The sequence below is a fragment of the Amblyomma mixtum genome, chromosome 1, assembly GCF_055824585.1.
Source record: "Amblyomma mixtum isolate Tamu chromosome 1, ASM5582458v1, whole genome shotgun sequence".
Classification (NCBI taxonomy): domain Eukaryota; kingdom Metazoa; phylum Arthropoda; class Arachnida; order Ixodida; family Ixodidae; genus Amblyomma; species Amblyomma mixtum.
The window spans coordinates 29,276,767-29,299,053 of NC_143012.1; the positions used below are offsets into that span (position 1 = coordinate 29,276,767).

At 47.1% G+C, this 22,287-nt stretch overlaps 3 protein-coding genes across 4 annotated transcripts; 1 reads left to right on the forward strand and 2 right to left on the reverse strand.

Moving 5' to 3' along the window:
• Positions 1-2,636: 2,636 nt before the first annotated feature.
• Positions 2,637-4,952, reverse strand: LOC149365903 (putative hydroxypyruvate isomerase). Its single transcript, XM_089547109.1, has 9 exons — positions 4,812-4,952; positions 4,461-4,678; positions 4,292-4,403; positions 4,098-4,197; positions 3,961-4,036; positions 3,815-3,864; positions 3,666-3,735; positions 2,867-3,001; positions 2,637-2,784 (listed from the first exon to the last, which is right to left on the reverse strand). The coding sequence occupies exons 1-9, from the start codon at positions 4,886-4,888 to the stop codon at positions 2,732-2,734; spliced, it is 891 nt and encodes a 296-aa protein (XP_089403235.1). The 5' UTR covers positions 4,889-4,952; the 3' UTR covers positions 2,637-2,731.
• Positions 4,953-6,783: 1,831 nt separating this feature from the next.
• On the reverse strand, positions 6,784-11,034 carry LOC149365904 (putative hydroxypyruvate isomerase). 2 transcript variants are annotated; one of them, XM_089547120.1, is made up of 9 exons: positions 10,678-11,034; positions 9,991-10,217; positions 9,819-9,930; positions 9,633-9,732; positions 9,497-9,572; positions 9,353-9,402; positions 9,209-9,278; positions 8,569-8,703; positions 6,784-8,460 (listed from the first exon to the last, which is right to left on the reverse strand). In XM_089547120.1, exons 2-9 carry the CDS (start codon positions 10,181-10,183, stop codon positions 8,408-8,410), a joined length of 789 nt encoding a protein of 262 aa, XP_089403246.1. In that variant the 5' UTR covers positions 10,184-10,217; positions 10,678-11,034; the 3' UTR covers positions 6,784-8,407. The 2 variants fall into 2 exon arrangements, with proteins under 2 accessions (XP_089403246.1, XP_089403241.1); XM_089547115.1 differs by lacking the exon at positions 10,678-11,034 and having other exon boundaries at positions 9,991-10,450.
• Positions 11,035-16,232: 5,198 nt separating this feature from the next.
• LOC149365905 (uncharacterized) lies at positions 16,233-17,553 on the forward strand. The gene is made up of 2 exons (XM_089569421.1): positions 16,233-16,760; positions 17,533-17,553. The coding sequence occupies exons 1-2, from the start codon at positions 16,233-16,235 to the stop codon at positions 17,551-17,553; spliced, it is 549 nt and encodes a 182-aa protein (XP_089425547.1).
• Positions 17,554-22,287: the final 4,734 nt, after the last annotated feature.

The following is a 22,287-nucleotide window of genomic DNA, read 5'->3' on the forward strand; positions in this document are numbered from 1 at the left end:
GACTCTGTTGCACTCCTGGCATTGACCCTGACCTCGGGTTTTTTTCTACCACCTCAGCACCTATTATTTGCTGCCTTCTCCAGGTGCTCGTCGTTCTCCAAGGACCTCCACTATGTCACGTCCCCCCCCCCCCCCGAGTCCCCTTTCTCTAGTTTCTACCTCATTTCTCGCTCCAGTGTCTCCACCCTGGTGCTCAGCTCCCACTCAGCTCTCGACCCTTGCTTCGAACTTTGCAGCGGTTTCCTTGGTGGTCGACACAATCGGGCCTCCGAGACCTATGCTAACGCCAGTGCCTAGAGATTATATTTATAAAAAGGAGTTTTCATGAGCCTTACGTTTATTGGAAAACTTCAGAAAAATATAATTTGCATTTGATAGCACTTACTGTTACTATAATTCGAACCAACATTTGTTCATCGCAGCATGGCTTCGGAGAATTTTGTCACCATATGATACCCTACCATGAAGTTTCCTCTCTTTGTGTTTGTACAGTTTATCACACGCACGCAAAAAATAATGATAATGAAGGTCAGACAGGTTCCGAGTAAGACAATAAGCATTCAATAAGCCAAAATGTGAGACTGCAGATTCGCACCACGATATCATGGTTACGCCGTTATCATGATTTCAAGCTGCCGCGGTGGCTCAATGGTTATGGTGCTCAAATGCTGACACAAAAGAAACCGGGTTCAATCCTGGCCATGGTGGTCACATTTCGATGGAGGTGAAATTCTAGAGGCCCGTGTACTGTGCGATGTCAGTGCACGTTTAAGAACCCCAGGTGGTTTAAATTTCCAGAGCCCTTTGCTACGACGTCCCTCATAGCCTCAGTCGCTTTGGGACGTTAAACCCCAATAAACCCATAAACACTGAATGTCATTTGTAGGTTTCTATTTTCTTTTTTTCCTATTTTTTAGATTTCTGTTTTGGCTTTTTTTTTGCGATCTCTAGTGTACCTTATATCTGCCTGCAGTGCTCTTGCCTTGATGTGTTGCTTGTTGCTTTTTTTTCTTGACTGCATAATGTTGAAACTTGACACTGTTTTCATGTACTCTGCCATTTGTTTTGTTTTTTATTTACTGTATTCCCAACCAGTTAAACTTCCTCCTTAAGATTACAGTATGAATAAATAAATAAATAAACAACTAAATAAATAATTGTACCATGTACTTTGAGGGCATGTATAATAAACAAAGAAATAAATGGTAACTGAAAAAATATGGTTTGCATAAGGGCCATGTAATACACTTTTTAAAGGGACACTGAGGAGAAAATGAAGTTGGCTTGTATCGACAGAATACCAGCTCCTGATTACAAAAACGCCACTCATACTGACAACAAAGCTCTTGTAACGTAGAAAAGAGCAAGAACCAAAATACAGGTATCGCCGCCACAGGCCGAACTCGCAAGTACAAGCGTGATGACGTCATAGGACAAAGCAGTGTTTGGTTCTAGCAGCTCTAGGACCCGAGAATCCACAAATCACTGAGACGCTACCAATGCATGCGCAAATCTCCTTGACGTCGCCAGATGGCGCCACGCGCCCGGCAGCTAGGCACGCGCCTGAAGCATCGGGACCAATCAGCGCCTGCTCACCGGTGTTAGGCGAGAACTAGATCCATCGTAACGCTGGCAAAACGCCAGTGCAAACGTAAGCAAAGCGACTGTAGCGAAGGCCGCAATATATAGCCGATAGATGCCTTCAACGTGCGGCCGGCGGTAGCTTTCTTTTCGGCTGCTGCTAGGCCACACTGCTGGCCGCCAGAAATCACGGAGTCTGCGTTACGTCATGTTCACGTCATGTTTCACGTCACTTAGTCCTGTGTCGTCATAGGAGAATCCCAAGTTAGAATCAGAGCGGCGGGAAAAACTTTTTCAACTTCGAATCCAAATTTCTTAGAAATAAACGCATGTTTCGCTGCCGGCCAAGTGGCAACAAAGCCATGACATGTCAAACTATCGGATTTTGCTATAAAAAAAATATTAATAGTGCTCTCCTCACTGTCCCTTTAAAAAAAGGCGATTTTTTTTAAAATCCAAATTGCCTTTTCATTTTTGCCAATTCTTAACTTTTCGATTTCAACACGCAGATAAACCTGAGTTAAAGTGCACTGAGACCTCGCACAGTACACGGGCCTCTATAATTTCTCCTCCGAAGAAATTCAGCTACCGTGGCCGTGATCGAACCCGCGTCTTTCAGGTCAGCAGCTGAGCACCATAACGACTGAGCCACCACAGTAGCCGTGGGGTTCTTTAATGTACAGCAACATTGCACAGTACATGGGCCTCTAGCATTTTGCCTATACTTATGTAATTAGTGAAAAAAAAGATTCAGTTCCACATAATTTTGTTTTGTTCAGTGCAGATCCAAACTTGCAACTCTGCAAAATTGCAAAACCAATGTTCTCCATCTTTCGCAATCCACAATTTTTTTTTCCCCAGAAAGCTACAGTGCTCCTTTGAAAAAGTGAAATCCACTCCTTTATGACAACACCCATCACACAAAAATTTCAATGAAAAAAAAAAAAAGGTTCATGAGACCTGTGCTTGCCCATTTTTGTTTAGATGTGTGTGTTCAATGTAGTAGAGTGGCATTTCCATCACCACCATACAAACAGTTTCCATACCCATAGTGCTTATGTGAAAATTTTGGCAGCTTTTATTTGGACAGAGAAATACATTTTATCATGGACGAAATATTTACAACAATATACAATGTCTCTGGCAGTCTTTATAGGCTGTATCCATATTGCGATAAAAAATAAAGGCCATCATAAGTGATTTCTGTGAAAAAAAAAACAAATTTGCACACTGAGATCTGTAGTGCCCTAGACCGACAACATAACTTGAAAGCAAAAATCATTACCTTCTGTCGTGTACTCGAGGCCTATCCAGTCAGTATAACCCAGCTTCTCAATGAGCTGCAGTATGTACTTGTAATCTATCTCACCAGGAGCACCAGGTTCAGTCCTGTTTGGTGCCTGAGAAATCTGTATGTGTTCTGTAAAGGAGGAAAAATATTTAGTACAAATTCAGGCCGCAGGAAACAACACAATGAAGGGCTCGAAGGGAACGCTGATCAGCTACCAGGCGGCACGCACAAAAACATCGCACTGCTGTCAATGTAGAGAGAGCATTCTCCAGGTTATGTGGTACAGCTGTGCTAACTGTGCTCATTTAATCCAGGCAATTCGGGCCATGGATGCTGCAGTTAACATCCTTCCATTCTTCGCACTCTTTACATGGGGGGAAGGGGGGCAATGTGGCACAATTATTGCTTCCAGTTCATTACTGTGGGGCAAAAAATGTGGATGAAGTTTTTGGTTTGGTTTATTGGGGTTTAACGTCCCGAAGCAACTCAGGCTATGAGGGACGCCGTAGTGAGGGGCTCCGGAAATTTCGACCACCTGGGGTTCTTTAACGCGCACTGACATCGCACAGTACACGGGTCTCTAGAATTTCGCCTCCATAGAAATGCAACCGCCGCAGCCGGAATCGAACCCGTCTTTTGGGTCAGCAGCCGAACGCCGTAACCACTGAGCCACCGTGGTGCGGCGGCTTAGAAAAAAAAGGACTTCAGGGGGAATGTAATTCGGATAACAGATAACCGTATGTCGGGAGCTGAGGTTAAGGAAGTTTTTAATAAGAGTGAGAAATTCACTCACCTACATAAGGAAAAAGACTTGTGATATTGTTTGTAAGATTTCCCGAGGTCATTTGAAGATGGAACACGTCCTGCAAAAAATGTTCTTATGTTCAGCACACCACATATGCAATCTCAAAAAAAAAAAAAGGAATTGAAAGTTGTGATTACCAAGAGTAGCCGTATGTTTTTGTGGTTTATTTTCTTGATGTAATCTAGAGCTGTAATGCATAAACACGATTATAGGTGCAACCAATTCTGCACGCACACAATTCACAAGACGAAATGAGAAATATTAACCATGGCTTATGAGTTACCTTGTTCATAACTACTCAGAAAGTATCCCCGTTTGACTTCCTTGCACAAGGGCTCGATGACACCTACTATTCCCTCCTAGAAAACAACAGTGCAGTCGTTACAGAAGAAAACACGCAACCCCATACAGCACCATTACCTTTTCGAATAAATGAGCTGCCCTCAACAAATTCTTCACGTACAGTGCTTCCATAGCAGCGTCTGGCTCGGGTCCTGTCATCCCTGCCATAACATGTATTCTATGGAAGAACGACAGGCTAGTAATCAATCGCACAGTTTAAATAATAGTAATAACAAATGTCAACACGGTGCATGCGGGCGAAAAAAGCATACTTTTTGCACTGCAAGGCCTTGGCATATTTTATTGACGTCTCCAAACTGCTCAGAAATTTGGCTTCGCAGCCTGGTTTCGCAGCGAAACCCAGTTCGCCTCTCTCCGTGATGCCTGAAAGTCGCACAATCAGTGACCGGGTGATCTAACATTGACGTTAGAGTCGCTCACCTGGATACGAGTTGATCAGCACGTGCGGCACACCGCAGTCTACTGTTTCCTGCGAGAGCTTTTCAACATCTAACTTGTAGGGAAACTGACACTCAACGGCCTTGAATCCCCTCTCGTGGGCTAGCCGGATGCGATCCAACATATCATTGTCTCGAAACATGGTTGAGATATTGGCGGCAAACTTCAGTGGCATCTTTGATGGAGCACCGGACAAACTTCTGCGTAAAGTGAGAACGGACAGATTTCTGCGTTAAGTGAGAAAAGGAAACAGAAAGCGAAATGCATTGCCAGACGGTGCACACCCCTGAGCTGTCAGAAAGCCGCGCCAGAGCAAATGATACCTGCTCCTACCTGAGGCACCTAGTTGCGTCTGAATTCCAGGCAGTCAGAAAAGCTCGACCACTTCTAATGCAGCAGCCCAAGCGCATAACGTGCGAGATCTACATGGATCTACCTAATATGCTGAAGAGGCACAAGAACAGGCGGGAGATAACAAACTGCCGCTATTATACTTTTATTTTATCGAGAACATCGATAAAGCATCGCCAGTGTTGCCACCAGTACTGCCGAGCATTCTGCCGAAACAGGCCGAAAAAATCTGCTGAATATACGTTTAAAAGAATACAAAAAACTAACTTTTGGGTGCGTGTTTTCTTCTTTGTAATGACGTATGAAGCATTATTATACGGAATACCACGTGGTATTCTTGTACGTCTGCTAAATTATATAAAATCAAGTGCCTTTTTGTGTTGTTTCGCTTTCGGTTTCAACGTTGAACGCTGGTTCTGACGTTAGTGGGAAGCTGTAGGTCAATTATGCATAAAAAAAACTGCAATATAATTGGTACTTCTACATTAGTTGTCGTTCCAGCTCTTGAGAAAGGGTAGCTTTAGCACTATAGTGAATTAAAAACTCTGCCTCTCCCGTAAACGAGAGTAGAGTAAGCATGAAATGTTTACGGGCCTAATGTAATCTCGGTGGACACCCGAACCGCACCGTACATGCAGGAAGGGAGGAACGCCACCACCCGTTCAGCGCGATGCCTTGCCATTTGAACGCAAGGTTTTTTTGAGGAAAGGAAATGGCGCAGTAATTCTCTGCCATCTCGGTGGACACCCGAACCGCACCGTAAAGGAAGGGAGGAACGCCACCACCCGTTCGGCGCGATGCCTTGCCCTTTGAACGCAGCGCTTCTACCCCGGGCCCCTGTGCGCCTTTGCTTCGATGCGCGAAGCCCCTAAGAGATCACGTATGACAACGAAGTGTAACGTGGCATTTATGTGCTTTTTGCACGCGTTATTAGAAATCGGAAATTATAATTCCGTGCATTATCAAACCCACAGCTCCACTGATATCTTGATAAACATTGAGAAGGCACTGGCAGCAGTTATTTTTTGTCTCGTTTGGAGACCAACCGGCGCTTGCATGCCGGTCGCGTAGGAGGGCTTAGAGTGTCTCGTTAAATCTCGTTAAGTCTCGTACGGTGCCCGGATGTTCTCGTTTCAGAGCCCGGATGACTGGAATTCAGTGCCCGGATGAGTGGATTTCAGTGCCCGGATGACTGGATTTCAGTGCCCGGATGACTGGAATTCAGTGCCCGGATGAGTGGATTTCAGTGCCCGGATGACTGGAATTCAGTGCCCGGATGAGTGGATTTCAGTGCCCGGATGATGGCTCTCGGTCTCGGCGTGACGTCACCACACTGCCGACAACGGGAGCTAAAAGCATTTCATGCTTAAAACGATGAGGTAGCGATCATATCGCTCCCTCTAACGCAACTCAACCATCGTTCGGCTGTTCAAACCGAAACAGCATGACAGAAAAATTCGATTATGAAGTATTTAGCGGTCGTAGGCGAATACCACATGGTGTTTCATGCATAGTAGTGTCTTCCACATCGCACAACAGCCACCGCGCACGACGAACAGGGATACCACTGACAGCAGACCGGCGTTGACGTGCGATGAACCTCTTCCGATGCCAGGCTGCTAAAGATGATATTGCACGCCACTAGGCACAGCGCACCATCCTCCTCGAGACTGCCATACGTCGAGTGGCCTTCAAAACGCAGCGTAGCATTGCCAAGAGTGGCTTCGTGTTTCTTTGCTATTTGGTGAGAAGCAAAAGTCCACTGATCAAAATAATCAACGCTTCTTCGCGTGTAAAAGCAGGATTCAGGAGTGCCACCTTTTCGCGAGATTCATTTCAATGCAGCGATCGTTCCGCCTCACCACACTAAATTTGGCGAACAAAATGCCAAATCAATGGTTATTCGCTGCACTTAAATATAATCCTAGATGCGTGCGTAACGTCATGTCGTCAAAATATGCAAAAAAAAAAAAAATCTCAGAAGGGCACCAGGCAAGGTAATATGCGGTAAATGAACAAAAATATGTCAGATTGCACAGTTTTAATTAAATCATGGTTTGGCCATGCTTTCATGGCCAGCATTATTTTTTTGTGCGTATGTTTTTACCCCTATTTATCTAGAACTTAAAAACGTTTTCAGCTATACATTGCAAAAAGACTGCACATTTAATCATTCAGGTACAAAGTACTGACAGGCAAAGCGTGCCCGAAAACATACAATGTAGCATGTAGTGGAATATCGTCAATATGAACTCTCATCATTTAAACAAGTTTTGGGCCCCCTTCAAGTTTGTACCATCAAGATTTGACTGCAGTAATACAGTAATGTAGCAGTATATGTATTGCTACATTATATACATACATCCTGTCTTGACAAAGTCTGGGCTTCGATTAAAACTTTTAATAATCAAAACTTACAATAATGGGAATCACATATTAACAGTATAGTCTCATCTGCTTTAAAACGATTGTTCTTCCTTAGAAGACGGCTTCGAGAAGCGCCACCGGGGACCAAACTGTTAGCATATAACACATTTACACGATCAGTTCTCAAATACGGAAACACAATTTGGTTTCCCTACACAGGAGTGCAGCGAAAGGCAATTAGATTTATCTTTAACAAATACAGGACCAGTGATTCACCATCTCAACTACTAAAACAAGCATGTATTCTTACTTTAGAGAAACGCGCCAGACTAGCACGACTAAAATTATTGTTCCAATTAGTACATAACACATTAAACATAGATACTTCGTTATATATATCTGTAGATGAATCTAGACCATCCCGGCATAAGCACCCATTAACCCTTAGAGAGTACACATTCTGAACCGACTGTTTCAGATATTAATTTTTCTCGCTTGCCAGAAAAGAATGGAATAGTTTGGACCCCTCTATCACTACTGATACATCTTTGCAGAAATTTGTAACTCTGGTAGAAGAACAGTTGCACGATAATTGAAACATAATTAGACAAGTACAACAGGCCACTCGTATCACTGCATATAACAGCATCTGCATGAACACATTACTTACAATGTATAAAGTTGCACCCTTTTCTGTGAAAAATGCTCTTTCGTTATGTGTTTTATTTTCTGTTATCTGTATTTTTTTTGCCATACCCATGTAATTATTTTCAACCAACAGTGTTTATAATGTACTCCATCCCATTTGTATTCAATTTGTACCTTCTCACTATGAGCCCATCCTGTAAAAATTCCAATGGGATTGACAGTATCTGAAATAAATAAATCTAATGGTGTGTGGGGCTTTATGACACTTAGGCAATTTTTAATAAATTAAGTTTTTCAATACAACTCTATAAAGCTACTTATTTAAAGTCCCTTTACAGGTATGTATATATACGCAAGGTGAAGTCTTCACGTATGCCTTCTTATGTGTTCGTTCCATCCTGTAGTGCAGTGTTTTCGTTACCACCACATAACACGTTTCCATATCTATAATGTATTAATGTCATGTAAAACATCTCACCATTTTTATCAAGCCAGAACAACACATTTTATTGTGGACAAATATACAAATATTTACAACCTTAAAACAATTTCCCTGGTAGTCTTCATAGTTCGTGTCCAAAGCAGTCTATCCAATCAGTGGCATCTACACTTCCTCCTGTGCAAAAAATAACAGCCAAAGTTGCTTAAAAACTAAATTCCACAGCTAAAATCTCCAGCGCCCTACGCAGACGACATAAATTTAGTGAAAGCAAAAAACCATTACCTGCTGGTGTGTAGTCGAGGCCTATATAGTCCCTATAAGGCATAGCTTTGATGCGATTCAGAATGTACCGGTAATTTATTTCACCAGGTGCACCCGGCTCATTCCTGTTTGGTGCTTGAGAAATCTGCATGTGACCTGTAAACAAAGAAAAAATATTTAGCATATATAGAGGCCACAGTAGGCAACGCTCTGAAGGTCTCCAGAAGCTGTTGATTAGTTACGAGGCTACGTGTATAAACATCTTAGGCAAAGAACAGCACAGAAAGATGAGACATAGAAGGAGCAGACACACACAAGCACTGTCTAATCCTTCTTCGTCTCATCTTTTTGCACTGCTCTTTGTCTAAGATGTTCTGTCACCAACCTGCCCAGCATGGAATGTGCATAAACATTCCACTGTTATCAATGTAGAGGAAGCATTTCCCAGGTTAAGTGGTGCTGCTGTCGTAACTGTGCTAATTTACTCCAGGCTATTCTGGCCATGGATGCTGTAGTTAACATCCTTGCTTTCTTCTCTTTATCGGAGGGGAGGTGGGGGGGGGGGGGGGAATTGGGGATGTGATGCAACATTACTTCCAGTTCTTCACAGAGGAGTGAAATATATGGAAGCATTTTTCATTAACAGTGATAATTGACTCACCTACAAGAGGAGAAAGAGCTTGCATAGTGTTTACCAGATTCCCTGATATCATCTGAAGGTGGAACATGTTCTGTAAAAAATGTTCTCACATTCAGCACACCACATATGCCATCTCCAAGCCAGGAATATGAAGGTTGTGATTACCAAGAGTAACCGTATGTTTCGATGGTTTACTTGCTTGATGTACCTTGTTGCTGAAATGCACAAATATCATTTTAAGTGGAACAAATTGAATTTTGCATGCACATAATGTGAACTGAGAAATGTTGACAATGGCCTACGTGTTACCTTCTTTGAAACTGTCGAGAAAATATCCTGGTTGGACTTTCTTGCACATGGGTCCTATGACACCAACAATGCCCTCCTAAAAAAAAAGAACAGTACAGATTGTAGAGAAATATGCACCTCCATACATCCCAATTACCTTTTCAAGTAATTTAGCTGCCGTCTTCAAATTATTCACATATGTTTCCTCCATTGCAACGTTTCGATCGGGTCCTGTAATTCCTGCTAGAATGTGTATTATATGGAAGAGCGACAGGCGAGTAAGCAAACATACAGTTTGGAAAAAGAAAGGTCAACAAGATGCATGTGAGCGAAAGAAGCATACTTTTTGCAGTCCACGGCTTTGGCATATTTTATTGAAGTCTCCAAGCTGCTCGTAAATTGGGATTCACATCCTGGTATCGCAGCAAAGCCCAATTCACCTTTGGTCAAGTCGCCTAAAAGTTGCACAATGTGTGATTGGGGGGCACTTATACTTTTAAGTGTCAGTCGCTCACCTGGATGCGAGCTGATGAACACATGCTGCAAACGGGTGCCGAGCTTTGCCTTGCGGATGCTGTCAATGCTGACGTCATAAGGAAACTCGCATTCCACAGCCTTGAATCTCACTTCCTGGGCTACCCGGTAGCGCTTCAAAAACGGTACGATCTGATACATTGTCGAGATGTTGGCAGCAAATTTCAGGTCCATCTTGAATGGAGCACCGGGCAATCTTCTGCCTTGACTGACAAAAGGAAACAGTCAGCAACAAAGATTATCTTCCACTGCAAAAACAAAAAGCAAGGGTGCAAAACAAAAATAAACGACTGCGCAAACTCTCGACACCCGCCGCGGTGGCTCTCGTCAAATGAGCCGGAGTACCCGGGTTCCAACCCGACCGCGGCGTCCGCGTTTCGATGTAGACGGAACGCAAAAAGTGGCCGTATGCTGTGCGATGTCAGTGCACGTTAAAAATCCCCAGCTGGTCGAAATTATTCCGGAGACCTCCACTACAACACCTCTTTCTTCCTTTCTTCTTTCACTCACATTCGGGTGAGCACCGAGATATGTGAGACAGATACTCAACGTTTTTAGATTCAGTTACTGCGCCCTTTCCTTTCCTCAAAAATCAATTTTCAAAGGCAATTCTCCAACCCTCGACATATCTGAAAGTCGTGCAGAAAGAGACAGACGTTTGTTCTTACCTGAGGCGCCAGTTGAGTCTGCGCTCAAGACGGTCAGATGAACTGCTTGCACCTACAGCACCGAAAGCTGTGGTAGAGTGTACTAGTACACTCTAGCTGTGGGTTTGTAGGGTGGCTAGGGCACTAGGGAGCCGGGAGACTCTTTTGCACATTGCACAAACTTTAGCAGTAGAGCAGAGACAACTTTTGCTGTCCTTCTGTGCTCTAAGCAACCTTTCATAGGTCCGCATTGATCACGTGTTCTTAAGCGCGTTATTTAAATTGCAAGCTGACGCGCGCCAGAATTCATTGAAAATTATTCTGCCCGCTGTTTACGATAACAAATTGTTCTCTACTTCTTATTAAGGTAAAGGAGTATAGACACCTAATTTTGGTGGCACGTTTTCTTTTCTACAATGACACTACTATGCATGAACAACACTCGATTATAAAGTATTTAGCGGTCGTGATTGATGCATAGTAGTATGTTCATCATTACAGAGAAAAAAAAAACATGCCACCAAAATTAGGTGCCTATACTCCGTTAACCTGAGCACCGCACGCATCTATATTTCGGTTAAGCGCTTAATTGTGCTGTCCTGTGATGCATTCATTGCAATGGGGAACCTCCGAGGTCGAATTCACAAAGCTGTTTAGGATTTCTCACAGCAACTACCGAACAGTTTTCTTCCACGTAAATTGGATCACTGACTTGAGGGTGCCTTGAATTTTATCTTCTACACTAATCTGATTGGGCAACGCACGGATGACGGCCACTAGATCGTGGCTTTAGGCTTCGGTGTAGACCCAGGTAGCACCGAACATTAGTGTTATAAAAATGCTATGCAAGTTGCAGTGATGTTACAAGTTCCATTTTAATTATGCATATGTTGTGTATCGTGGTGCTGCCGCTCCAATTGTGTATCACACTACTGCCGCTCCAAGAGCCGCTTCCTGTATAGTACCTTCTGTCTGGCCTGAGCATCGTATTTCGCTCAACACCTCATCCCCGCGTCTCCGCGGCTCTTCGGTCCTGGCACGTACCATATGCATGTACGAAGCTACACGCGGACACTGAACTCTGCACTCTCTCTCTCTATCCCGACTGTCTGCCCCGCTTGTACGCTTTCTCTGAATAAACAGTTTTGCCTCAGACTCCGACTGGAGAACACATCACTGGCGACGAGGACGGGATCGCCGTGATCCCCAGCGCGCAATTGCAGTCAATACTGACCGCCTCAGGCAAAGCTCCTGGATCCGCTCCAGCCCTGCACGTCCGTCGACATGGCAGCGCTTCTGCCTTCGGCCACGATCGGAGAATTCTCGCCCGCCGAGCCTTCCTCCTGGCCAGTCTACTTAGAACGCCTCGAGTTCTACTTTCAAGCCCACGACATCCAGTCCGATGAGAAGAAACGGGCTTTCCTCTGCAGCGTATGCGGCGTCGACGCGTATACTCTGTTGCGCTCGCTGTGCGCACCCAAGGCACCTTCGGAGGTTCCCTTCTCAGAAATCGTTTCCTTGCTCGACACCCACTTCATCGGGAAACCGTCCGTCACCATGGAACGATTCCGCTTCAACAAGCGAGACCAGCAACCTGGTGAATCGGTGCCGGAATATCTCGCCGCTCTTCGACTGTTAGCTCGCTACTGCGAGTTCGGGGATTGGCTGGATCGACTTCTTTGCGACCGCCTAGTCTGTGGCCTGCGTGAAGAGCCTATCCAAAGACGTCTCCTGGCTGAACCGGACCTCAAGCTGTCGAAGGCCATCCTACTGGCACGTGCTGCGGAAGAAGCAGCAGCCAAGACAGAAGAGGTTCGCCGCTCAAGGGTCCCCTCAGAAACGCATCAATTGCAACGGAACCCCAAGCGCCCGGACGGCAAGCCCGCCCATCCTCCGAGTCATCAATGTTGGCGTTGCACCGGTGAGCATGACGCTCGTACTTGCTCCTATCATTCCGCCATCTGTCGCTACTGCGGCAACAAAGGTCACCTGGAGAAGGCCTGCAGGAAGAAAGCAGCAAAAGAAAAAACTTCCATGCCTGGTCAACACCGAAAGGAGTTTTCTCGCAAAAACAAGTACTCTCGTGGACGCAACCATCAAATTTTGCAATCAGCTGATCCAGCTCAAGACGTAAACTCTACGGCATCGGTCAGCTTTCATCGGGAAATTCAAGACCGCAAGTCTACGAGTGGTGCCAACACCATCACTTCTCCGGCAGTCTGCGTGGACGTCCTGATAAACAGTAGGCCTCTAACCATGGAGGTTGACTCCGGGGCCGCCTGCACCATCATCAGCGAGAGGACCATGGAGAAACTTCGGCTGTCAAGGCAAGACTTAAGGCCATCCTCTCTACAGCTGCGCTCCTATACAAGGGAAAGCTTGGAGATTCTGGGATCATTGGAAGTTGCCGTCTCATACAGAACGAAGAGCACTCGACTTCAACTTCTCGTTGTCCGAGGAAATGGCACCAGCCTGTTGGGGAGAGACTGGTTTTCTGCGTTGGGAATATCGCTCTGCGGAATAAACCACGCATCTCAAATCGAAGTTCCGCTAACCTTGCTGAACGCCGTCTCTGAATACCCAGAAGTCTTCGCTGAAGGACTAGGGAAGAGCAAGGGACCATCCGTTCGTATTGAGCTCAAGGCTGAAATCGCTCCCATCTTCAGGAAAGCACGTCAAGTTCCGGTGGCTCTACTGCCCAAGGTAGACGAAGCCATCGACGTTCTTGTACAGGAAGGCGTCTACCAGCCCGTGCGATCCTCCCGATGGGCGACGCCGGTAGTCTGCGTCGTCAAGAAGAACGGCAAGATCAGGCTGTGTGGTGATTACAAAAGCACCGTTAACCAAGCAATCAAGATGGAAACATATCCTCTTCCAACCATCGATCAGCTTTTTTCAAACCTTGCGGGGTGCACTGTATTCTCACAACTAGACCTCAATCAAGCCTACCAGCAGCTTGCCGTGGACAGTGACACAGCCGATCTGCTAACAGTCAATACGCACCGGGGACTGTTCAAAGTTACTCGCCTGCCGTTCGGAGTGTCGTCCGCCGTAGCCATATTTCAGCGCTACATGGAAGAGCTCCTCTCGGGACTACCTGGGGTGCACGTGTACCTGGACGATATTATAGTGGGAGGTCAAGATGCCTACGAGCACAACAAACACCTGCGAGATGTGCTGAAACGCATAAGTGACGACAACATTCGTCTGAGCCGAGATAAATGCACCTTCGGCATGCCGGAAGTAACCTTCCTTGGATACCGCATTGACGCTGCCGGTATTCATCCGACCGAAGAAAAGGTCGAAGCTCTTAAAGAAGCTCCCAGTCCAAGGAACAAGCAGCAACTTCAGTCTTTTCTCGGACTGCTAAACTTCTACAACAGATTCTTGCACGGTGCAGCTCACGCCCTCGAGCCTCTATACCGTCTGCTTGCAAAGGATCAGACGTGGAGATGGCGCAAAGAAGAAGCCGACGCTTTCAAGCACGCCAAGGAACTTATACAGACATCCGATGTCTTAGTCCACTACGATGTGCACAAGCCGCTCACGCTTGCCTGCGACGCGTCTGCCTACGGGATAGGATTTGTCCTTAGTCACGAAGACTCTACCGGACAAGAATCTCCAATTGCATTCGGTTCCCGTACTTTGAGCTCGACCGAAAGGAACTACTCTCAGACAGACCGAGAAGCTCTGGCTGTCGTTTCCGGTGTCAAGAAGTTCCACCAATATCTGTATGGCAGACACTTCAAGGTCTACACTGACCACAAGCCGTTGCTGGGCCTGCTGCATCACAGTCGTCCAATACCTAGCGTACTTTCACCGAGGATGCTTCGATGGAATTTACTCCTCGCACAGTACGACTATGAGCTGATCTACCGACCAGGACGTCAAATGGGCAATGCTGATTCACTCAGCCGCCTGCCGCTGCCCTCCACAAATGCCGAAAGTCCTGTTATGACAGATGTCCTGCTGCTAGAAAACCCCCCAGAAGCCTTTGCAGATGCATCCAAGATTTCTCAGCTGACAAGGAAGGACCGTGTGTTGTCGCGAGTACTCAAGTGGATTCGTACCGGATGGCCAGCAAAGGTAGAGGACCAGTTCCAACCTTACTTCGTGCGCCGCGACGAACTCTCCGCTTATCGTGATTGCATTCTGTGGGGCTCCCGAGTCGTGATTCCACCGCAACTCCGCATGGAAGTGCTTGAGCTACTTCACTCATCACACCCAGGAATCGTTCGCATGAAGGGACTCGCGCGAGGTTACGTCTGGTGGCCGAAACTCGACAGCGATGTGGAGAACACCGTCCATGCGTGTGAGACCTGCCAAGAATCCAGGAATGCTCCACCCCGCGTTGCAGTCCATCCCTGGGAGCAGACTACGAGACCGTGGTCTAGGCTGCACGTGGACTTCGCTGGACCAGTCCAAGGCAAGACATTTCTTATCGTCGTGGACTCGTTCTCAAAATGGCTAGAGGTCGTTGTGGTGAGGACAACTTCAGCAGCACTTGTTGTCCGAGAACTCAGACGGCTGTTCGCCACACACGGACTTCCCGACGTCGTCGTATCTGACAACGGTTCTGCATTCACATCAGCTGAATTCCGGCAGTTCCTCGCCAGGAACAACGTTCGTCAAGCTCTAGTCGCACCCTACCACCCGTCTTCTAACGGACAGGCCGAACGCTTCGTTCAGGAAACAAAGAAAGTTCTTAAACGACTGAAAGGGGGCGACATCGAACTTCAGCTCAGTCGTTTCCTGTTCCAGCAGCACTTGCTGCCGTGCACGACTACAGGAAGAAGCCCGGCGGAGCTACTGTTCTCACGTCAGCTAAAGTCCGCCCTAGACTACTTGCACCCTGATTCTCAGGAAGGCAACTTGCGACGCGACCAGTTGTCGCGGAAACTCCGCGCTACACCAACCCGCAAGTTTGAGCCTGGTGACTCAGTCTTTGCTAGGAATTTTTCGCCACATGGGTCTCGGTGGCTTCCCGCGATCATCCGCTCCTGCAAAGGACCAGTGTCCTATGAAGTCGAACTACTGGACGGTACGTCCTGGCGTAGGCACGTCGACCACCTTAGAAAGAGGGACTATAACCTACCCGATCTTCCTCACCGTGCACCTGAACTCGAACTGCCTGAGCCGAATTCAGAGTCAGAAGACCAGGACGAACAACCCGCTAGCACTTCGGCCGAGCCAGACGCCGACTCACCAGAACCCGGGCACAGCCGCTCCAACTCAGAGAACGCGGATACCTCCGACAGAATTCCTCCGGCGACCGGCACCGTTCCTCGACGCTCCGCCCGAGAGAGGAAGTTTCCTTCTCACCTCCGAGACTACTACGTCTAAGGGGGGAGGAGTGTTGTGTATCGTGGTGCTGCCGCTCCAATTGTGTATCACACTACTGCCGCTCCAAGAGCCGCTTCCTGTATAGTACCTTCTGTCTGGCCTGAGCATCGTATTTCGCTCAACACCTGGCGACGAGGATGGGATCGCCGTGATCCCCAGCGCGCAATTGCAGTCAATACTGACCGCCTCAGGCAAAGCTCCTGGATCCGCTCCAGCCCTGCACGTCCGTCGACATGGCAGCGCTTCTGCCTTCGGCCACGATCGGAGAATTCTCGCCCGCCGAGCCTTCCTCCTGGCCAGTCTACTTAGAACGCCTCGAGTTCTACTTTCAAGCCCACGACATCCAGTCCGATGAGAAGAAACGGGCTTTCCTCTGCAGCGTATGCGGCGTCGACGCGTATACTCTGTTGCGCTCGCTGTGCGCACCCAAGGCACCTTCGGAGGTTCCCTTCTCAGAAATCGTTTCCTTGCTCGACACCCACTTCATCGGGAAACCGTCCGTCACCATGGGACGATTCCGCTTCAACAAGCGAGACCAGCAACCTGGTGAATCGGTGCCGGAATATCTCGCCGCTCTTCGACTGTTAGCTCGCTACTGCGAGTTCGGGGATTGGCTGGATCGACTTCTTTGCGACCGCCTAGTCTGTGGCCTGCGTGAAGAGCCTATCCAAAGACGTCTCCTGGCTGAACCGGACCTCAAGCTGTCGAAGGCCATCCTACTGGCACGTGCTGCGGAAGAAGCAGCAGCCAAGACAGAAGAGGTTCGCCGCTCAAGGGTCCCCTCAGAAACGCATCAATTGCAACGGAACCCCAAGCGCCCGGACGGCAAGCCCGCCCATCCTCCGAGTCATCAATGTTGGCGTTGCACCGGTGAGCATGACGCTCGTACTTGCTCCTATCATTCCGCCATCTGTCGCTACTGCGGCAACAAAGGTCACCTGGAGAAGGCCTGCAGGAAGAAAGCAGCAAAAGAAAAAACTTCCATGCCTGGTCAACACCGAAAGGAGTTTTCTCGCAAAAACAAGTACTCTCGTGGACGCAACCATCAAATTTTGCAATCAGCTGATCCAGCTCAAGACGTAAACTCTACGGCATCGGTCAGCTTTCATCGGGAAATTCAAGACCGCAAGTCTACGAGTGGTGCCAACACCATCACTTCTCCGGCAGTCTGCGTGGACGTCCTGATAAACAGTAGGCCTCTAACCATGGAGGTTGACTCCGGGGCCGCCTGCACCATCATCAGCGAGAGGACCATGGAGAAACTTCGGCTGTCAAGGCAAGACTTAAGGCCATCCTCTCTACAGCTGCGCTCCTATACAAGGGAAAGCTTGGAGATTCTGGGATCATTGGAAGTTGCCGTCTCATACAGAACGAAGAGCACTCGACTTCAACTTCTCGTTGTCCGAGGAAATGGCACCAGCCTGTTGGGGAGAGACTGGTTTTCTGCGTTGGGAATATCGCTCTGCGGAATAAACCACGCATCTCAAATCGAAGTTCCGCTAACCTTGCTGAACGCCGTCTCTGAATACCCAGAAGTCTTCGCTGAAGGACTAGGGAAGAGCAAGGGACCATCCGTTCCTGCAAAGGACCAGTGTCCTATGAAGTCGAACTACTGGACGGTACGTCCTGGCGTAGGCACGTCGACCACCTTAGAAAGAGGGACTATAACCTACCCGATCTTCCTCACCGTGCACCTGAACTCGAACTGCCTGAGCCGAATTCAGAGTCAGAAGACCAGGACGAACAACCCGCTAGCACTTCGGCCGAGCCAGACGCCGACTCACCAGAACCCGGGCACAGCCGCTCCAACTCAGAGAACGCGGATACCTCCGACAGAATTCCTCCGGCGACCGGCACCGTTCCTCGACGCTCCGCCCGAGAGAGGAAGTTTCCTTCTCACCTCCGAGACTACTACGTCTAAGGGGGGAGGAGTGTTGTGTATCGTGGTGCTGCCGCTCCAATTGTGTATCACACTACTGCCGCTCCAAGAGCCGCTTCCTGTATAGTACCTTCTGTCTGGCCTGAGCATCGTATTTCGCTCAACACCTCATCCCCGCGTCTCCGCGGCTCTTCGGTCCTGGCACGTACCATATGCATGTACGAAGCTACACGCGGACACTGAACTCTGCACTCTCTCTCTCTATCCCGACTGTCTGCCCCGCTTGTACGCTTTCTCTGAATAAACAGTTTTGCCTCAGACTCCGACTGGAGAACACATCAGCATATAACGTTGTAAGTTACCTAGAAAACGCTATTTTAACGCAACATTGTTTTAATACAGTCTTCTAAACGTTATTACTATGTTAAAGCAATAACTTTAAGAAACAACATTACATATACATTTCGAGCGGTGATTTCCAGAACTTTTGCCATCGTTTTTACAGTAAAGATGTTTTGCAACCACATCTCTTATTACTCGCTATAGATATCGCATGCGCAGCCCCATTATTTTTCAGAGAACTTTGGTTATTATACCCATTCGCCACTAATGGGTATATAAGCATGACTCCATGATATTCAGGTGAGTGAATACGAGTTTCGAAAAGACAGATCACTGGGGAGGAACAAGTGTCAAACCGGAAACGGCCTGCCAGGGTCTCACTTGCCAAACGTGAGGGCCTTCCGGTTTTTTGATTGGTTTGGTTTGGTTTGGTTCATTAGGGTTTAACGTCCCAAAGCGACTCAGGCTATGAGGGACAGGGTCAGTCTACTCACCGAGATGAGTGTATAAATAATGGCATATTCTGGTAGTTGGCACCCTATAACATCAACAACGAGGGAACTGCTCCCGGTTTAGGCAGGAATTTATACTTTATTTCGGCGTTAAAAGTCGCGTAAAAATGCATGGTGGCGACCCCAAACTTCATTTTGTTGCTGCAGGTGGTAGTCTTTTTTTTGTAGAAGCATAAGTGAATATACTACGTACCGTTAGTATGCCCCAATGTCACAGAAACGAACGTTTTGTTCTAGTAAACTGTAGAAGGCGTACCGCTCGCTTTTTCTGTAAATCACATGAATATTTATAGTTATACTATAGTGCCTAGTTATACGTACGCTAAACGCCGGCACATTCCCACATTTAGTTCAGTGTATGTTAGCAGAGACGCAAAAATAAACTCAGACTATAGTGTCGCCATCTGGTTGTCAGGACGGGAACCATTGCTGTAAACAAACCAAGGAGGATCCTCCTTGAAACAAACCGACTCTCCACTTAAGCCCAGAAGCGGCAGAATCGTCACTCTAATTATTAAAATAAAGCAAATTTATCACTTATACATTTTCTTATAGGCCAGATGAGACGAAGCGAAAGACCGGCGCCCCATTTATGGCCAATGAACGCACTGAAAAAGGCAGCAATAACGAGAATTCAGTCCGAAGCGAGACGTCCAGCTTCGATGGGCGCCGCCATGTTTGTCGCCGAGCTGCGGAAATCCAGATGGTTGCCAGATGAGACTCCCATCTCATACAGATGTGTTCCCACATCAATAAATTCTATTTTAAAATGTTCTACCGCACTTCTTGGCACCACACTTGGCTAAACGGTAATTTGAGTAAAGAGCTGTCGGTTGCCGCAAAGAAAATATGGCCGATAAAATTCAGTAGACTGACATCGCACAGTACACGGGCCTCTAGAATTTCGCCTCCATCGAAATTCAACCGCCGCGGCCGGGATCGAACCCGCGTCTTTCGGGACAGCAGCCGAGCACGATACACTGAGCCACCGCGGCGGCCTTCGGATTTTTTGAGGAAAGGAAATGACGCAGTAACAGTCTCACTTAACTTGGTGGACACACAAACCGCCCATGATGCTGCTTTTTTACGCAGCCCCCATTATAGGTCGCCGGTTCGAATCCCTGCCGCGAGCTAGGTTCTAACATAACCAGTAAGTTTCTGAAACGCTGAATCGTATGACACTATTCGGAACATTCTGCGACAATTTTTACGCAGCGCCCGCTTATTTCTGACACGCGGTGCTCACAACTACTATTACGCCGACTGCTTTTCGGCCGAACTAGCTGTTTACGTTTGTCGCGTAAAACAATTCGCGCGCCGCGCTCTTTTTGTATACGTCCAATGCACCAGAGGAACAACCAGCTCTCCATCATGAACAGAATATAGAGTGAGGTTGTAAAAGACAACCTCTTCCGCTCCGACTCCATCATGAACAATGGCAATGTCCTTGAGGGTAAAATAAATAAATGTATGAATAATAATTTTGGCACCGCTTAACCCGCGGCCCCATTTTCACTGCCGCCGCTATATATAGGACCCAAGCCAACTCCTTCAATAAGCTCTTATCGCTATCTAGCCTCCGAATGGCCCCATCAGCGTCGAGCAGACCAAACAGTTTTTTGTTTGTTTGTTTCTGCTTGCTGATGACGGCCACTCAGAGGAGCGACTTCTGCACGCTTCAGAGGTTCCCTCTTTGTGACGGGGGTTAGATACACGGCAAGTGTGAGGCTTGCGATTGAATGTAGCCCGTGATAAACTATATTCGAGGCTTAAGCTGCCATGATGCCTCATACTAGCGCTCTAAGCCCAATGTGCTGAAACCTATTTCTGTAAGCCCTTTACACGCACAACAAGAAAAAGAAAGAGCGAAGACTCATAGCAACGTAGCCTAGAATTTACACCTCACGATATCTTTAATACTACGCGCATCTATCAGATTCGTTGCAATGTTACCTTTTTGTCGCATCGTGCTTCACTTAGTATTTGTATCGTTTACAAATAGCATACTGATATCCCAAACGCAGGGATTGGAAATGTTTCGCAACCTACCCTCCTCCGAGATTTTGAACGTGAGAGTCAAAGGTTACACTGAACAAATTGTTTCATACTGCCGCGAAAGTTCGCAATGTCTGTCTGTGCTCAATGACGCCAGAACATGGCTTTATCTCTTAGTGACGCAAAGATGGGACAAGGCTTATCTCTCATGACCGCATCCACGCGCAACTGCTTCTGCGTTGTTGGAGATTTTTGTAGTTGCTTTTGGCACCTTATCACGAAAGTTATTTGCAAGCTGTTTAAACTGAGCGCGGCTGAGAGCGGCGATGAATCTGTTCTTCGACGACTGACGAGCACGCTTCTTGTTATCGCGCCGCAGACTTGTTCAGTACTTTACGAGCGAAAGTCCGTGTCGCACTTTCTTTCAAAAGCACTTCACCGTCTTTCTGACAGCGCTATACTGCCGTCAACGCCACGTGACAATATAAGATCGAAGTGATTATTGCAACATACTTGCACATATTTCCTTAAAAACTTCCACGACCTCAGAAACATACATAGTGTCTATTTATTCTTTTTTTGCGGCAGTTCAGGCCCATCTTTGGTCAGCGCACGTGAATCCCGTTTCTGTCGTACAGACACTATACATACGAAAAGGAACACACATAGTTACGCCCAGGGACGAAAACATCCTTCGGCATTGAACTTAGAAACTAAAGAAATGAGCCGACACTGAGGCAGCGATCGAATATCGAGCATTAACACACCTAACATATGTAAGGTCGCCGGTTCGAATCCTTGCCGCGAGCTAGGCTCCAACTAAACAAGTACATTTATGTTGCTCGAAACGCTGAATCGTTTGCCACCACCCGGAACATTCTGCGACGCGGTTGGCCCACAAATTTTACACGAATATCGGGACTAAGTGGCCCGACTTTGACGTCTACCAGACAAGAATCTACACACTAGATCGACATAGTTTAGTTTTTAGTTGTGGTGCACAGGCATCACGCTGCCGCCTGTTATTTTATTCCACTGCGTAACCACCTAGGTTACCGTCACAACTACTGGGTTACGATCTGCGTTATAACGCATAACGCTGAGACCCGAAACGCGAGTAGTAGTGCTTAAAGGTCTAATACAATGTCGTTGCTATGGAGGCCGCCATATTGGATTTTATCCGTGGAATCAGCCTAACTCGGAGGCTTGAAACGCGAGAAGTAGAGCTAACGCTCCAAAACCTTGCTCCTCATACATATATGCGGGGAAATGATTACGTATTCTTATGACGTCAGTTCTTTTGCTAAAGAGCGCCATGGCACAAGGCATTTGCTTTTAGATAAGACGGAGTCGCACCAATTTCCCAAGCATTTCAGCCCCGCTAAGCCGAGCACCAGGCCAGCGGAAAGCTTGTACCCATTGTATCACCGATGGGCACCCGGAGGGCCCTGAAGGTCGAACAGCGTTCGTAACCGATCGAGTCTTTAGTTTTCAGATAGGCCTTGCTTTCGGCCAAGTCTAGCGGGAGAAAAGATGAAGAAAAATGTTTCTTCCAATGCA

Bases quoted from the DNA above. Each gene is read 5' to 3' on its own strand.
- LOC149365903 (XM_089547109.1), bottom strand. From the start codon at position 4,888: ATGCGCTTGGGCTGCTGCATTAGAAGTGGTCGAGCTTTTCTGACTGCC. The intron at 4,679-4,811 runs GTAGGAGCAGGT...CACTTTACGCAG, and splicing joins GACGCAACTAGGTGCCTCAG to AAGTTTGTCCGGTGCTCCAT. The intron at 3,865-3,960 runs GTAACTCATAAG...TATGCATTACAG, and splicing joins TCTGAGTAGTTATGAACAAG to CTCTAGATTACATCAAGAAA.
- LOC149365904 (XM_089547120.1), bottom strand. From the start codon at position 10,183: ATGGACCTGAAATTTGCTGCCAACATCTCGACAATGTATCAGATCGTA. The intron at 9,733-9,818 runs GTATGCTTCTTT...GCTCTTCCATAT, and splicing joins AAAGCCGTGGACTGCAAAAA to AATACACATTCTAGCAGGAA. The intron at 8,461-8,568 runs GTAATGGTTTTT...TTTTTTGCACAG, and splicing joins CCTCGACTACACACCAGCAG to GAGGAAGTGTAGATGCCACT.
- LOC149365905 (XM_089569421.1), top strand. From the start codon at position 16,233: ATGGCAGCGCTTCTGCCTTCGGCCACGATCGGAGAATTCTCGCCCGCC. The intron at 16,761-17,532 runs GTTCGCCGCTCA...CTGAATACCCAG, and splicing joins CAGCAGCCAAGACAGAAGAG to AAGTCTTCGCTGAAGGACTA.